At 41.4% G+C, this 16,252-nt stretch overlaps 1 protein-coding gene across 2 annotated transcripts; it reads right to left on the bottom strand.

Moving 5' to 3' along the window:
• Nucleotides 1–895: 895 nt before the first annotated feature.
• On the bottom strand, nt 896–15,455 carry si:ch211-106e7.2 (uncharacterized). Of its 2 annotated transcripts, XM_047159825.2 has the most exons (5): nt 15,326–15,455; nt 6,014–6,165; nt 1,715–5,042; nt 1,543–1,602; nt 896–1,424 (listed from the first exon to the last, which is right to left on the bottom strand). In XM_047159825.2, the coding sequence occupies exons 3-5, from the start codon at nt 4,965–4,967 to the stop codon at nt 1,291–1,293; spliced, it is 3,447 nt and encodes a 1,148-aa protein (XP_047015781.1). In that variant the 5' UTR covers nt 4,968–5,042; nt 6,014–6,165; nt 15,326–15,455; the 3' UTR covers nt 896–1,290. The 2 variants fall into 2 exon arrangements, with proteins under 2 accessions (XP_047015781.1, XP_017341266.1); XM_017485777.3 differs by lacking the exon at nt 6,014–6,165.
• Nucleotides 15,456–16,252: the final 797 nt, after the last annotated feature.

Raw genomic sequence — 16,252 nt, 5'->3', positions numbered from 1 at the left:
TTCCTCTCCAGTCCAAAGACATGCGTTGTAGGCAGATTAGCACTTACAAAATTGAACGTAGTGTGTGAATGTCTGTGATGGTGCCATGCGATGGGTTGGCCCGTCCAGGTGTCTCCTGCCTTGTGCCCCGAATTCCCTGAGATAGGCTCCAGGCTCAACCACGACACTGTGTAGGATAGGGGTATGGAAAATAGATGAATGAATGGGTATTACTGATAGTCACAGGTGTATGGTGTTGAACAGGGCTCAGACAATTTTAGAACCAAAAAGGCATATGACTTAATGGAATTTCAAAATATAGAGGACGAAGCAATCAGTTAATGTTAGCTAGATAAAATAAAAAAATCTCTGGCTAAAGGAAAAGGGTTACCTTGTTGGAAAATGGGAGCTTCGCCCCAGTCTAAGGTTCTGAGGGATCTTGACCAGGTTTTCCTTAAGAGCTGGCTGTCCCTCTGGGTCTCAACACAAAACATCCGGAGTTCTGCCAGCGTGACTTTCTAGTTCTTAATTGGCTGTTTGTTCATTTGGCTGGACGGCCAACACTAAGAAGAGTCTGAGGCTTTTAATGATGATGGAAGCCACTGTGTTCTTCAGGACCTTCAAAGCTGAGGATATTTTTGGTACCCTTCTTCAGATAATCCTTCTCACAAAGCTAGCAACAACTCCATTGACCTCATAGTTTATTTTTTACTCTGACACTGCACTGGCACCGCAAAGCCTTATAATCAACAGAATTTATCACAGGCAAACTTTAAGTTGTAGAAACATCTCAAGGATGATCAGTGGAAATGGGATGCGCTTAAGCACAATTTCTTCAACACTCATTTCATCTACGATTATTTTGTCAAGATTAAATATTGGGATGAAATATTGGATGAACAGTCAAACTCACTGCTGGTGTTACAACAAATTTAGATTTTATATTTAAACATAAAAAAAAGACATTTTATATACATCATGAAATAAAAACAAGAAATAAATGTAAACAGTGGTTTAAACAAGCATTAATGCCAACAAATACTATTTGATATTTTCAAGCAGCATTATGGTCAGTAGATATAATAGTGTCTCCGTTTCAAACAATTTTACATAAACCTTGGAGTGCGGTGTTTTAATAAGGTCACATTTATCACTCTGTTGCATTACTATTAAAGTGATTATTTTTTCTGTATAAACTGAAAGTCTTTAATTTATTAGATAACTACACAAACTATGTACAGAATTACAAAAATATTTTTTATTAAAGCATCATTTCAAGCATGTCTTCTTTTTATAAAGTTTAAAAGAAAATTAGGTAAGAATTTTCTGCTTTTTTTCTTCATATTTCTTCTTGAATTCTTGGAATGTGCTGGGCCCAGATGTACTTGGTAGGGTAGGGGTATATTTGAGGCACTGTTTCTTCCTAGGGCTATTACACCAAGTACCTAGAAGGATAAATAAAATGAACAGATCAACTATGATCTAGTGTTTAATAATAATAATAATAATAATAATAACAACAACAATAACAACAACAACAACAACAACAGCAAAGGCAACAACCTGACATGTCCCATGTCCTTTTAATCCTTTTAATCTGCTTCACAGTTGTAACTTTTGAACCTAGTAAGAAAAACAAATTTAAGTGAGGAAAAAAGATAAGTAGACATAAAATCTAAGTCTCTCAGAAGGCATAAAGAATTTTTTTTTTTAAATAAATAAATACAATACTTACCACTATCTGCACTTGCAGACTGATTGGCTTCCATGAAGGAATTAACATCTGACATGTTGAAAGACTCTGGCAGAACTCCAAAGTTTAAGGCCAAACCAGCGTTTAATGTATTTTTACTTGTATTAATAGCATGAGCCGGATCAAAAGAGGACTTAATTTGTTTACTCCCATTATTTGCATAATTCCATCTCTTGTTGAGATTAAATGATAGCAAAACTTTATTTCGTTTCAGCTTCCTTATTTTATCCATTCTGGTAGAACATTTTTTTTTCCTGGATTTTTTCTTGGATTGAGCTGTATCTGTATTTTTCTGTTTGTCAGAGAATGTATTTTCATATTTTGCTTCAGTCCGATGTGTTTGTGCATCTTCTTCATTTGACATCAAAGTAGTAATCAGATCAAACGCTGATGTTTTCATCACAGAGTTATCCGCAGCATCATTTTTTGATTCTGGTGTTTTTGCACTTTTCTGCTTCTTTGACCTTCTGTTATTAGACCTCTTTGATGGCACATAGGCCTTCTTCCAGGAATTCCTAACTCGTTGTTTAGGAGTCTGGCGTTTAGTACCGTTAGGGTATTCATTCCAACCAGAACCTATTCTTACATTAATTGTTTCTGGGGGAAGATGCACTGTATCCAATGACGTGAAGCCAGAAATATTTTTCTTTTGTCTCAGGTTAGAGGTGCCAAATAATGCAAGGTTTATTAGTGTATCTACTGTCTTATACTCTGGCATTGTGATCTCTTTGTGGTGATCTCTGCAATGTTTTCTGCCTGTTATGGACTCATGTGAAGTACGTGCTACAAGTGGCGTTTCCATCAACTCTTCTGACATTGCATTTTCTATTTTAAGTACATCTTCATAGTTTGTGACGACATCCACAATCTCAATCTCATCCATGCTGGTATCATCATCATCATCATCATCATCAATGGGTGAGGTAACAGAATTTTTTCTAGTCATGCTTCTGTATCCAAGTCTATTTTTTGTCTGTCTGTTATCTCTCAGCCCACAAATATCAGTAACAGTGAGCTTACAAGCTTTGTTGAAAGGATGCTTGTGCTCATCTGCATTTACCTCCTTCACACTTTTGCCCAAGGTGTCAGCATCATGACTCAACTCAGACATTTTCTCACACTCACAAAGTCCTCCATTGCTATAGCCCAAAATTTGGAACCATTTAACGAGACAACAGTAGTTCTCCAATTGTGAATTGATTTGAATTCTATTGCTCCTTTCATCTGATTTAATTTCAGTGTCCATGTGATTTATATCCTGGGCAAATAATTCCACAGTGTCTTGACCCTTGCTGTCTGTCGAAATTTGTGTGTCTCCTTTTTGCATGTTGTCCACCTCTCCATCTGGCTCAACAGCAAGCAATCTTCTAGGTTTCTCTGGTGGAAGGATGCTCATCTCAACAGAAATGGAGTTTGCAGAACCATTTTTGTCCAACACAGGTGTTATGTCTGTGGTGGGGAGTTTAAGCAAATTCCCTGGTTTTATACAGCAGTCACTCACATCTGATGATTGTGTACTTGAAGACAGTACCAAGGGTGCCTCTTTTTCACACTTTGTTTTATTTCGTTTCTCTGATTGCTCTGTTTTCGTTTGCACATTTTTCACAGACATACTATCTTGCCCTTCTGTCTCTTTGACAGAACATGTATTTACAACATCCATGTCCACTGGCTCTTTTCTTACCATTTTGTAACCTTCAGCACTTGAGTTCTTTTGATGCTCAGGTGATAATTGTCTTCTCAGTCTCTCTACTCCACTTAGTGCTTTATTAGATACCTTTATCTTCTCATTTGTATGCTCCTGTATGTTTTCAGTCTCTTTCATTGGCACTCCCTTGTCAGCAATTTTCGGTTTGAGATGCAAAGTCATTAAGGATGACAGACAATCATGTTCCATGTCTATATCGTTGAGTTTCTCATTGAGATTCAACCAGGATGATGTGTACACCATCTTGGGTGGTGCAATGCCATGTTCTAAAATGTGAACGCTTGATGCAACTTCATTCAGTCTCTCTCTCGAAACTCCCTGGAGTATTACAGAATTTTCTCTTCCACAGTGAAGTCTGACTTCTTTAATGATGTCGACATAAATGTTTGATTTTGCTACACTGCATAATTTCTTATAATCTCCATTCCAATACAACTTTAGAATCTCACTGGAGAGGTCATTAAAAGGCATTTCTTTCTGCTGACTTATTTGCATCTGCTCCAAGTCAGCCACCAAAGTGTGCAATCTCTGAAGAGACCACTCATTTACAGGTAAGGTAGACAACTTATCCATTCTAGTTTCTGTGCCCTCAGAATTTCTGCCCATCACCGTAGCATCATCTTCATTCAGAAATTTAGCACTAGTGTTATCGTCAGTGGGATACAGCTGTACTGCCTCCTTTCTCTCCATACTCACACTATTAAGAGGGACTGAGGACAATCTTTCACTCTCAACATGAAGTTTATAATTCTCAGCAGGCCCATCATCCTTTATACAATGGGAAAGTCCAGTGGCTAATACTGATTTTGACGGTACTTCATTTGTTTGCAATGTTTTATCACACAAAGGTGTCTCACCACTTTCATTAGTTGTTGATTGTAAAGTATGTGGAGTGTACAGTCGATTGTCAGTATTTGGTACAGATCTTGTTTCAAGGCCTCCCTCCTTCACTTTGGTCAGGTTCTTTGAAAATGTCACACCTGCCACCACCTGCTGAGTCAATGGTGTGACAACAGCAATAGCTTTCTGAGACACATACTTCTGCTGATAGATATCTTTAGGCATACAAGCATTTCCATGACAACATTTGAGTGTTTGAGCTTGTGCTAAATTAACACCAAAATGTCCAACATGTCCATCACTGAACAATCCCAGGCAGATGGTGTCATTAGGTAAAAAATTAGTAATCTTCACATGCTGCTGCTGACTGTATTGATTATTCTTCCAGCTTCCACTGAGATTATTAGTATTCAGAACAATCATGTGTGACATAGACTGCTGTGTATTCATAGTCGTTGAGGCAGAAGATGCATTTTGGCGCTTGAAAGATGAAGAAAACTGAATTTGGCCACTGCTAATTTGCAGACTTGGTGGCGGTCGTTTCCAGTCACTTCCAAATGTCGTTGGTCCTTCAGAAGAAAGGATTTCCTTGTACTTTAAAATAGTTTCCAGAGGTATTGTTATGTTATTAGATGTTTGGCTTAGATGATTGGATGTATGATCTCCAGAGCCACCAAGCTTTTCCATTGTTTAGGAAGTATAAACTGGTTTGCATTCTTTTCTAATTCAAATTTGCACACCAACAGGATGGGTTGATGCAAGCTGAAAGAGGGCAAGAAGTTAATTTTTCTGTGTAAAAGACAAATTGATATACAAATAATGTATCCATAAACTCCTTCCATAAGTAAGTAAAATGTAGAAAACTTCACCGTATCACCTAATATACGGCTGTCTTTTTTAAATAACAGCACTAATATAAACCAGCGATTTGCTTTGCAGCACACTCTACTGTCAGAGTTGTGATGTTATAGAAAAGTAATCAGCCCCATCTGACCAATCACAATCAAGAATTCAACAGCGCTGTGGGATGAGAGAGTGTAAAAAGGCATGAGACAAACCCAACTAGCAGAAACTACCATGTTAATGGTAATGTCATCTTCTACAACACATATCTGATGAGTTACATTTATGCATGGTATTTGAATGCATGGGGTTTTAATATGACCCATCCTTATTTAGGATATGTAGATTTAGGAGATATAGATGGGTATTCAACTGGCCACTGATTAGTTGATCACTGATCGCTTAGTTTCTGATGATTAAGCTTGCTATAATGAACACTTTTAGAAGTGTTCAATTTAGTTGGGATGTTTTCCTTGTTTATTTATGTTTGTTTTACGTTTCCTTCTTTAGTTGATTATGTTCATTTCAGTTTTACCCAAAACAATATGATCATAATGACTTTTATATGGTAACTCTGTCACACGTAAATGTTATTCTGAGAATATGTACCTTGTTGTGTGAAAAAGCTCTAAGAAGGCACTATTCTATCTCGTTTTTGTTTTGTTTTATTGTCCCTCAAGCTCTCCTCCTATGCTATGCCAGGAAATGGTTTTCCTGACAAGAGGTCATAACATGTGACTTGAGTGTTTTTAAGACACATCAGACCAGCCACAATACATATTCTGAAGACATAGGGGTGTAACGATCTATTGATATTGATGATGTATTGGTCAAATAACCAGCAATCCGATGTATCGATGCAATGTGTAAATGTATCATTAAAGATGGACCTTTTATTAGGATGCTCTAATTCCAGCCACATCCGGGACATGATGTCCGTCAAAGTTTAAGTTCGAGTTCATCAAGGTGATGGAAAATTTCTATACCGGATGAGGACCCAGATGGAGGGCGGGCATGACTGACCGGGAACCAGGATCCAGGGCTGACAACAAACACACCATCAGGTCATGTACCATTTAATTCACTACCTTTTGATACCTACAAATTAGAAGATTCAGAATTTATTTTGTGTCATTTGTTAGCTGTGTTAAACCCTCATTCACTGCGATCTGTGTTAACCTTGGTGGTTGATTCTGGTGCAATTAGATCTGTTCTGAAGAAAAGTGTGGCTACTAATGGCTTCCCAAGGTCTTCTGAGACAGTTATAGTCCAATCTGCCAATGGATGAAAAATATTGAACAACTGACTAAACCAATGAATACTGTTTTTATTAAAACAGGGTATAGTGTACAACATGCCTTTCTCCTGTCTGATCTCTGTCCAGTCTCTGTCAGTATTAAAACTTCTAAAGAGGGAATCGAAATTTGAAGAACAGACCTAAACCCTTTTCAAGGTGTTATTCTGGGTAATTTTATATGCTAATCCCAGCATACAGACACCTCATCAGACGCTCCAAACCGGTTTTGAAGCAGGTGAATACCTGGCAAGCAGGAGCCATCTCTGCTCTTCAGGACTGTTTTGAGCACACTCTGGGACATGTTTAGGGAGGCTGCAACTGACAGCAACTCCACCAACTTGGAGGAATACACAGCATCAGTGACCAGCTACATTAGTAAGTGCATTGATGATGTCACCGTCTCCAAGACCATCACCACACGCTCCAACCAGAAGCCGAGGATGACTACGGAGGTGCGTGCACTCCGCCTTCAGGGCGGGTGACAAGGCAGCCCTAAGAACAGCGAGGGCCAAACTGTCCCAGGCCATCAGAGAGGCAAAGTGCACACGCCCAGAAAATCCACAGTCACTTCATGGATACCAGCAGCACACAGTGCATGTGGCAGGGCATGTGGCAGATTCAGGCCATCAGCACCTACAGGACAACATCACCCACCTGTTACAGTGTTGCCTCCCTTGCAGATGTGCTAAACAACTTCTCTATGCTCAGTTTGAGGCCCAGAATGACGTGGCGGCGAGGAATACCACCCCTCCTCCCAACGACCAGGTGCTGTGTCAAACCACGGCTGATGTGAGGAAAACTCTGCGCAGAGTCAACCCACGGAAGGCTGTTGGACCAGACAACATTGCTGCCAGACTGCTCAGAGGATGTGCAGACCATCTGGCAGATGTTCTCACTGACATCTTCAACAATAACAACGTATAATTACTTAGGCGCTGCGCGAGTGGCAGCCTGTTGCAACAACTCTGCTCTTTTTCGGCTAAGTTTAGTATATTTCCCTTGTTTTTTGTGCTTTCTTCGTGTTTCTTTCTACGTTAATCCTCAGTGTTGCGTTTGCAGATATGGATACGCAATTGTGGAGGTTAGCAATATTTATTTTTCTGTTTGTTGGACTGTACCGCTCCGGGAGGCCCATTCGGCCACGGCTCTATTGTTTACACTAGGGAGCAGCTGTTAGCACTGAGCAACACCAGGATACTTCCTACAGAAAGACTGGTGATCCCCAAGGAAATTAGGAGAAGGAGAAGGGGAAGCAGAGCTGGACTTAAACGCTGGGAGACAAAAAAAAATGGGGAATGTGAGATCTCGTTCCAATAAGATAGAAGAGCTAACGTGCTAACCAGGCTGCAGAGAGAATACCAGGAATGTAGCATCATGTGCTTCACGGAGATGTGGTTGAACAATCTCAGTATGGATTCACTGGTTACTGGACGGATTTCAAATTTTGAGAGCGGACAGGAAAGCAAAGGAGAGCGGCAAGAGGAAGGGTGGGGGAATAGCGATGTTTGTGAATGAGAGATGGTGTAACCCTGGGCATATCAGGGTTAAAGAGCAGCGGTGCACTAAGGATATTGATTTGCGGCAGTTAGCATGTGGCCATATTACCTGCCGAGGGAGTTCTCGCACGTCATTACAATAACTGTCTACATCTCCGCCCCTCGGCTGACGCTACAGCGGCATGTGAGCTACTTCACACTGTTGTGTCACAGCTTCAGACATCACACCCACAGCCCCTGCTTCTCATCTCCGGGGACTTTAATCATGCTTCCCTGTCCTCAACTCTCCCCACCTTCACACAGTATGTTAAATGCCACACTAGGGGCAATAAAACATCTGCTGTCCGTCTACATACCTTTGGTGAATAAACAACCTGCAATCACAAGGTATGTGAGAAAATGGTCTGAGGAGACCAGTGAGGTCCTAAGAGACTGTTTTGAGTCTACAGACTGGGAAATGCTCTGTAGTTCACATGGAGAGGACACCGACAGTCTCACACACACAGTGTAAAGGACTACATTAATTTCTGTGTGGAGAACACCGTGCCTAAGAAGAAGGTTCGGTATTTTTCCAACAACAAACCCTGGGTGACTCCAGAGCTCAAAGCTCTGGTAAAGGGGGGAGGGGAGAAAAAGAGACTGTTCGGATTGGGGGACAAAGATGAGAAAGGAGGGTTCAAAAACAGCTCAGAGGGGAGATAAGGAAAGGAAAGGAAAAGACAGCTACAGAAAAAAGTTGGAAGAGCGCCTTCAACAGAACAACATGAGGGAGGTCTGGAGGGGACGGAAAACAATTTCAGGTCAGAACAAAGACAATGGGAGGGGCCTTGTATCTGGCGACCGTGACAGGGTAAATTAATTAAATCTGTTTTTTTAATAGATTTGATTCGGCTCCATCTCCTCCCCCCTCCAACCAGACCTCAGACCTGTCAGCACCTCAACCTTTCCCTCTTGGGCCATTAGGCACCCCCTCCTCCACCCCCAGGGCTCCAGGAATATCAGCATCATCCAAGTCCCACCTCAGAGCTTCTGAGATATCAGCATTACACAGCTCACACCTCTCCACTGCTCACCATCCCTCACTCAAGGAGGCTTCACACCCCTCCCCCCATACCACTCATCAGGGATCACCAATAACTCCCCCTTGCATTCTCTCTCTGACACTCAATCAGGTGAATAAGGAGCTAAAGAAGATCAAGGCGAGAAAGGCCCCAGGCCTGGATGGAATCAGCTCCAGACTGCGTAAAGATTGTGCAGATCCACTCAGTGAGGTCATCCTGCACATCTTTAATCTGAGCCTGAGACTAACGCGAGTTCAAGTACTGTGGAAGACGTCCTGTGTGGTTCCAGTACCCAAAATTGCACATCCAAGTGAGCCAAACCACATCAGACCGGTAGCCTTTTACTTCACACCTGATTAAGTCCATGGAGAGAATTGTACTGCGACAGCTGCGAACCCTAGTGAGCTCAGAGCTAGACCCCCTACAGTTTGCTTACTGACCAGGCATCGGGGTTGAGGACGCCATTATTTATCTGATGCACAGATCACTTCTACACCTTGAGAATACTGTGAGCACTGTGAGGATCATGTTTTTTTTATTTTTCCAATGCTTTCAACACAATTCAGCCATCACTACTTAGGGGGAAGCTTTTGGGAGCTGGAGTTGATCGCCACCTGGCTGCATGGATCACCAACTATCTCGCTGACAGACTACAGTATGTGAGGCTCCAGAACTGTATGTCTCATGTGGTGGTCAGCAGCACGGGAGCACCGCAGGGTATACAGTGGACTTCAGGCATAACACTAACAGCTGCCACATGCAGAAGTTTTCTGATTATACAGTCATTGATGGACAAGTATTAGAGGAGAATGATCAGGAATTCCGGGAGGTCATCGCTGACTTTGTCAACTGGTGTGAATTAAACCACCTCTGCCTCAATGCCAGCAAGACAAAGGAGATGGTAGTCAACCTCCACAGGAAGCCAACCCGATCTATGCTGGTGAGCATCCAGGCTATGGACATCGAGAGGGTAGAGACATAAATTCTTGGGTGTTCACCTCAACAATAAACTGGACTGGTCCACAAACACGGATGTCCCGTACAAAAAGGGCCAAAGTCGTCTCCACCTTCTGAGGAGACTGAGGTCTTTTGGTGTGTGCAAGACCCTGCTTAAAACTTTCTATGACACTGTGGTAGCATCTGCTATCTTATATGCAGTAGTTTCCTGGGGAGTTGGAAGCACAGAGAGGGACAGGAAATGTCTCAAACTGGTTAAGAGGGCTAGCTCTGTCTTGGTCTACCCTCTGGACAGCATAGAGGTGATGGGGGAGAGGAGGATGTTAGTTAAGATGGCATCTATCATGAGCAATTCCGTTCACCCCTTGTAGGAGATACTGGGGTCCCTAAGTAGCTCCTTCAGCAGCAGGCCGCTGCACCCTCAGTGCAAGAAAGAGCGCTACCGCAGGTCCTTCATCCATACAGCAGTCAGACTCTTTAATGCAACAACAAAATAATGTAGCACAGCTAGCTGTTTTTTTTGCATCATCAACCCACACATTATTACTATTTGTTGCCCCTCTATTGTAAACTGTGCAATAATCCATTTATCCACTCATGTAAATAAACAAGGTGTTAAACATCTGTATATATTCAAATTTGTATTCATCTGTACATACACTGAAGTGTCCATAGTGTACATATTAACATTATTATTATTTTTTTACTACTCTTTAATTCTTATTTTTCTAGTCCTATCGAGTGTGTACACACACACACACACACACACACACACACACACACACATACATTTTAGATACTTTATTTCAATTCTATTCCTATTTAATGTGTACTCTTTCCTATCTGTTTTTTGTGTAACTGAGCGGCTGTAACGAGGGAATTTCCCTAGTGTGGGATCAATAAATATCCTTAACATATCCCTGGGCAGCGCCATCGTTCCAACGTGCTTCAAGACCACCACCATTGTCCTTGTGCCAAAGAAGTCTTCAGTGTCCTGCCTCAATTACTACCGTCTGGTTGCACTCACATCCATCATCATAAAGTGCTTTGAGAGGCTCGTCATGAGGCAGATCAAGACTCTCCAGCCCCTCCTCACTGGACCCTCTGCAGTTCGGGTATTGCTCCAACCGCTCAATGGATCATGCCATTGCCACCACCCTACATCTGACCCTCACACACCCGGACAAAAATGACACTTGCGTTCGAACGCTGTTCATAGACTTCAGTTCAGCATTCAACACAATCATTCCTCAGCACCTGACTGGAAAGCTGAACCTACTGGGCCTGAACACCTCCATTTGCAACTGGATCCTGGTCTTCCTGATTAGGAGACCTCAGACAGTCCGGATCGGGAACAGCAACTCCAGCACCACACACTGAGCACAGAGGCCTCTCAGGGCTGTGTGCTCAGTCCACTGCTGTTCACTCTGTGAACTCACGACTATGCAGCAACGCACAGCTCCAATCACATCATCAAGTTTGCAGATGCCACGACCGTGGTGGGTCTCATTAACAAGAATGACAAGTTACCATACAGAGAGGAGGTGCAACAGCTAATGGACTGGTGCAGAGTCAACAACTTGTCTCCAAATGTGGACAAAACATGAGGGATGGTTGTTGACGTCAGAGAAGCACAGAACAACCACACTCCACTGAACATCGATGGATCGTCAAGAGCACCAAATTCCTTGGTGTTCACCTGGTGGAGAACCTCACCTGGTCCATCAACACCAGCTCCATAACCAAGAAATCCCAGCAGCATCTCTACTTTACTTTCCCCTCATCCTAAGCATCCTGAGCAGCTGCATCACTGTCTGGTTCGGAAATTGCACCATATTAGATTGCATGACCCTGCAGCAGATAGTGAGGACAACTGAGAAGATCACTGGGGTATCTCTTCACTCCATCATATACATTTACACCACATGCTGCAGCTGCAAAGCCACCAGCATTTTGGATGATCCCACACACCCCTCACACATACTCTTCACCTTCCTGCCGTCTTGAAGAAGGTACCGAAGCATTCAGGCTCTCACGGCCAGACTGTGTAACAGCTTCTTCCACCAAGCCATCAGACTCCTCAATACTCAGAGACCGGACCGGACCGGACCGGCCCGACCGACACCCACACACACACACACACTCTCTCTCTCTCTCTCTCTCTCTCTCTCTGAACTGAACACCATCCTTCTCCCAAATATTGCAACATTTGCTCATTGCTGCATAGCCTATTGCTTTTTTGCTGCTACTGAACTTATAAAATATATAGTATTTAATTTCTTGTCACTATTATACACTTTACCTGGCTGCTACTGCAATAACAGCTATGTCCAGATTTAGTTAAGTCAGAGCATATTATGTTCACATTTATACCATTTTTAAGTGATATTGTTACTCTGTGTTTTTCATGTTGTTGCGAATCTTCTTTATTTTCCGTCCTTCACACCAGAAGACTGCTTAACTGCTCTGTACTGACGCTTGTAGGCCAGGAGGGGTAATGCAAGTTGTAACGCACATGCATCGACTGCCTGTGTACACGTACATGTCAAATGGAGTACACTTTGAAAGGCTATGCGTACGATTGTGTGCATACGCTAGTGTATGCATAAAAAAAGGAAGTATACAAGAGGCTTTACGCAAGTTCCCATGCACTAAGTGAATTCACACAACGCGAGTATTCACACTTCACGTTTTGGCTGTTTTGCTGTATGAGGCTTAAACTTTACTCCTGCGTGTTCATGTGTAGTCTCTTATTAAAGCAACTGTTGTGGGGGCCTCTTCCTTCTCACTCACACACCCATTAGATATTTAGTCTCACTTTATATTTAACTGTTCGTTCAGGCTTGACTTTTCACAACATTTTAGTTCTTTGTATGTTATTTATCCCAAATTCCCACAAAAACAAAAAAATATTGTGCTTGAAAAGTCCCTGAAGTCCTGGAAGTTCATTATAAAGCATCTGTACGAACCCTGCAGGTGCCACTGCAATGAGAATCGGTCTTAGTTGTGTAACCTGTTAGTGGCCTTGAATGTTCAGGCCTTAGGCCTGGACCCCAAAGTGGGCCTAAGTTAAAACATGCAGGTGTAAGAATAGTGGAGTGCTGTTGCTGTGTTGCTAGGCAAGATTATCTGGTAGAAGGCAAGGACACAAATGTGAGCTGTGTCTGATAACACTCTCTTTACATACTCCCTTATTCAACAGAGTGAATGCAAGTTGCACTAGTGAGAGCCCTGTGAACACATCTTCATTACCCGTTAGCAAAACAATAATAAACTAGCAACCTAAAATGACAAAAATACATCATTTTCTGTATAATAATTTTCTTTAATCACTATTACATGGTCTTATTGGTTGTTAAACTTGCATTCACATATGCTCTGGTATCCATTCTGATCATTAAATTTCAAGGTGAAAGAAATGCAGACATTGAGTACAATCGGTTGCAGATTGGATTTAAGGTGCACTGTGAGTAATAATATAGTGCACTATTCAGTTAATTCATTATAAATGTCAAGTGTGAATTCGGACAAGACTAAAAAATGTCTGAAATCCACTTAGTGTTATATGGTGAATAGGGAATGGAGTGGTAACATTCTTGGCTGCATGAAACTGCAATAAAACTATTTATACTTTCCCAAGTTGTCCCTGCATCTCATATACGAACATTTGTTTTGGACAGAAAAACTACAAATCATAAAAATAATATTCCTGGTGATGGTTAATGCTGAAAGAAAAACTATGATTTTCAAAATCTAGTTAACGTTCAATTTTTGACTATACAGTCTTTTTATAGAGAAAATGAGTGTGATAATAGTGTTCTGTTCTGAGAATGTACTTATTTTTATTTATTTATTTTTAGTATTTAGTCCTTAAGAATGCTGCACAAACCAATGCCACGTAAGCTGACAATGTGGATGTAGACAAGGAAATCAGGAAAACATTATGGCTTTATCACTCTCGGAGTTAAGACATTGTAAGCGCTGCAGATCATTTGCTAATACATACATTTGATGTATGTTCTTGAGCATGTTCTTTCTCATGACAGACTCTCTGTTACTTTTAGACAAATGATTAGTGGCTTAATATACACATTTTCAATAAAGGTAAATCTACCAGCCACATTAGCTATGAACAAACATACTGTAACCATAACAACACTCTTCTTCGTCTTAACTAGTGTTGTCTACCTAACTACTCTAGCTTGCTATTTAGATTAGATTTACTGTATTTGTACTCACTGTCTGCTGTAACCCACTGGCCCCCGCACTTAAGTAGAAAGTATACTTCACTTTTTATACATATGCTAGGAACAGTGTACACTATGCATGACGCAAATTTCGTCATCAGCAGAGCACCGCCCGATGTAACCGTGCATACTTTCTACGCAGTCACACACGCATTCAATGCTTTTGCACTATGTCGTTGTTCCACAAGGTGGCAGCAGTCACCCAGGGCCATTGATACTCAAGGTAGTTGAAGAAAAATGGAATAAACGCAAGAGACGGAAATGAGTGCACGTTAGAAAGTACCCACATTTGTATAATTCTAGCCTTAAAGTGTATAAGGATTTGTATATGGGTGCTAACTGTGGCGAGAGATCGTCCAAGTGTTCTTCTTCGTTGTAGTCCTTCACACCAGAAGACCTGCTTTACTGCTGTACTGACTCCTGTAGGCCAGGAGGGGTAGTGCAAGCTGTCATAATGCACATGGTTGACCTTGTAAAAAATCAAAGTACACCGGAGGCTTTAGTGCAGTGCGGTTACACATGTTAAACACGCAAGGGCTGGTTTCGAAGTTGAATTAAGTCACAAGAAGCTGCACAGCCAAAAGCTATACATGAATAGCCCATGTTCAGTTGTTCAGCTGCTAGTTTACAATTCCTGCAACTTGTTTACTGGGCTTGGAACACACGTTTTAAAGTACAGAATGGGTCATCAAAATGTTTTTTCTCATTATCCTAGAAATCAAAAACTTTCCAATTAAAATAGGAATACCTACAAAACACAATTTTGTCATTTTTAAAATATATACTGCCTTATCCACAATGCCAAGGGACCTACAAAAAGATGTACACCTGAAAGATAACAGGCCTCATTAACTTAAATGTCGCTCCTTAATAATATATTCAGGTTTATGTCCTGTAGCCTACTAATCCCCCAAATTAAATGTTTACCGTATGTTAAACTTTGTGGGGGTTTTTGAGTTTTTTTTTTACTAAGCAGCAGTTCCTGAAATCACACAATAACGGAAATGTGACACTATACTGTTTAGAAACACTTAAGGCCACCTTCTCTACTCTATAAAGCACATTATGTCGTAAAGTGTTACAGCTAACGTTTGCTCTTATTATTTATTGAAAGTAGTGGGATAATAAGCATGAACTTACATACCTTGGAAGATGGAAAATCCTCAGAAATCTATGTTTCGCAGTTTTCGCTAGTTTTCACTGAATAACAGGCTAACAGACCTTTTCTTCTCCTCCCTCCTCCTTCTATTATTAGGAGAAAGTCCCGGCTGCAGCCTGCAGAAAGGGGTGGGGCTACATATGTCGCTCCGCCCACAAGCAGTCTCATTGGTTAGTGGCAATGTAATGACGTCGTCAGTGTTATCACACAACACACCACTGTTGTATCAGCTGGCTTTCTAGAAGCGAATGAACAAAGTAGAACAACTTTGTAGAAGACATGTTTTGTAAAGGCAGGAGCTTTGACTTTTATGGGTATTTTGTCAACACTGAAATGAAGATTAATATAATATTTCAACAGAAAAGAACAACTCTATGCACGGTCGCTTCCGCTTTCGGTCTAAGTGGCTAGCAGAACTTTGGGTGCTGCGCCGGAAGTGATTTTTACCTGCAGTTTCAGTTTACAAGGACAACAATAATCCAATATTAACCCGATTAAGACAATACTCTGATTAAGAAACTAGCATGTAAGCAGTTATTTTTAATTACCTTAATCCCACTAAAGTCATCCTAGAAATAAACACAAATCGAATTAAGACGTGGAGTATTCCTGTTTTAATTGCATTATCGACGTGTATTACAGACATGTACACACCTTAATCACAGTATTAACGTCGTGGGAGTTTTCAGTGCATTTTGCGACAGGACACTACACACATGGCAGTGCTCAACCTTTTGACAGCAAACAAGAGAGCACGGCTGCGTCCAAAACCGCGTACTTACCAGGTATATAGTAGGAAGTGAAATACATGTATTTGAGCTACTATACAGTCGGTAAGTACATGGTTTGGGACGCAGTCCACAGCTTTAAGCAGTTGTCTAGCTGCACATATAGCATGACTAATAAATCAAC

This window comes from Ictalurus punctatus, chromosome 14, assembly GCF_001660625.3.
Source record: "Ictalurus punctatus breed USDA103 chromosome 14, Coco_2.0, whole genome shotgun sequence".
Taxonomy (NCBI): Eukaryota; Metazoa; Chordata; class Actinopteri; order Siluriformes; family Ictaluridae; genus Ictalurus; species Ictalurus punctatus.
The sequence above is the reverse complement of the archived record's forward strand: the minus strand, read 5'-3'. Positions and strand labels throughout refer to the sequence as shown.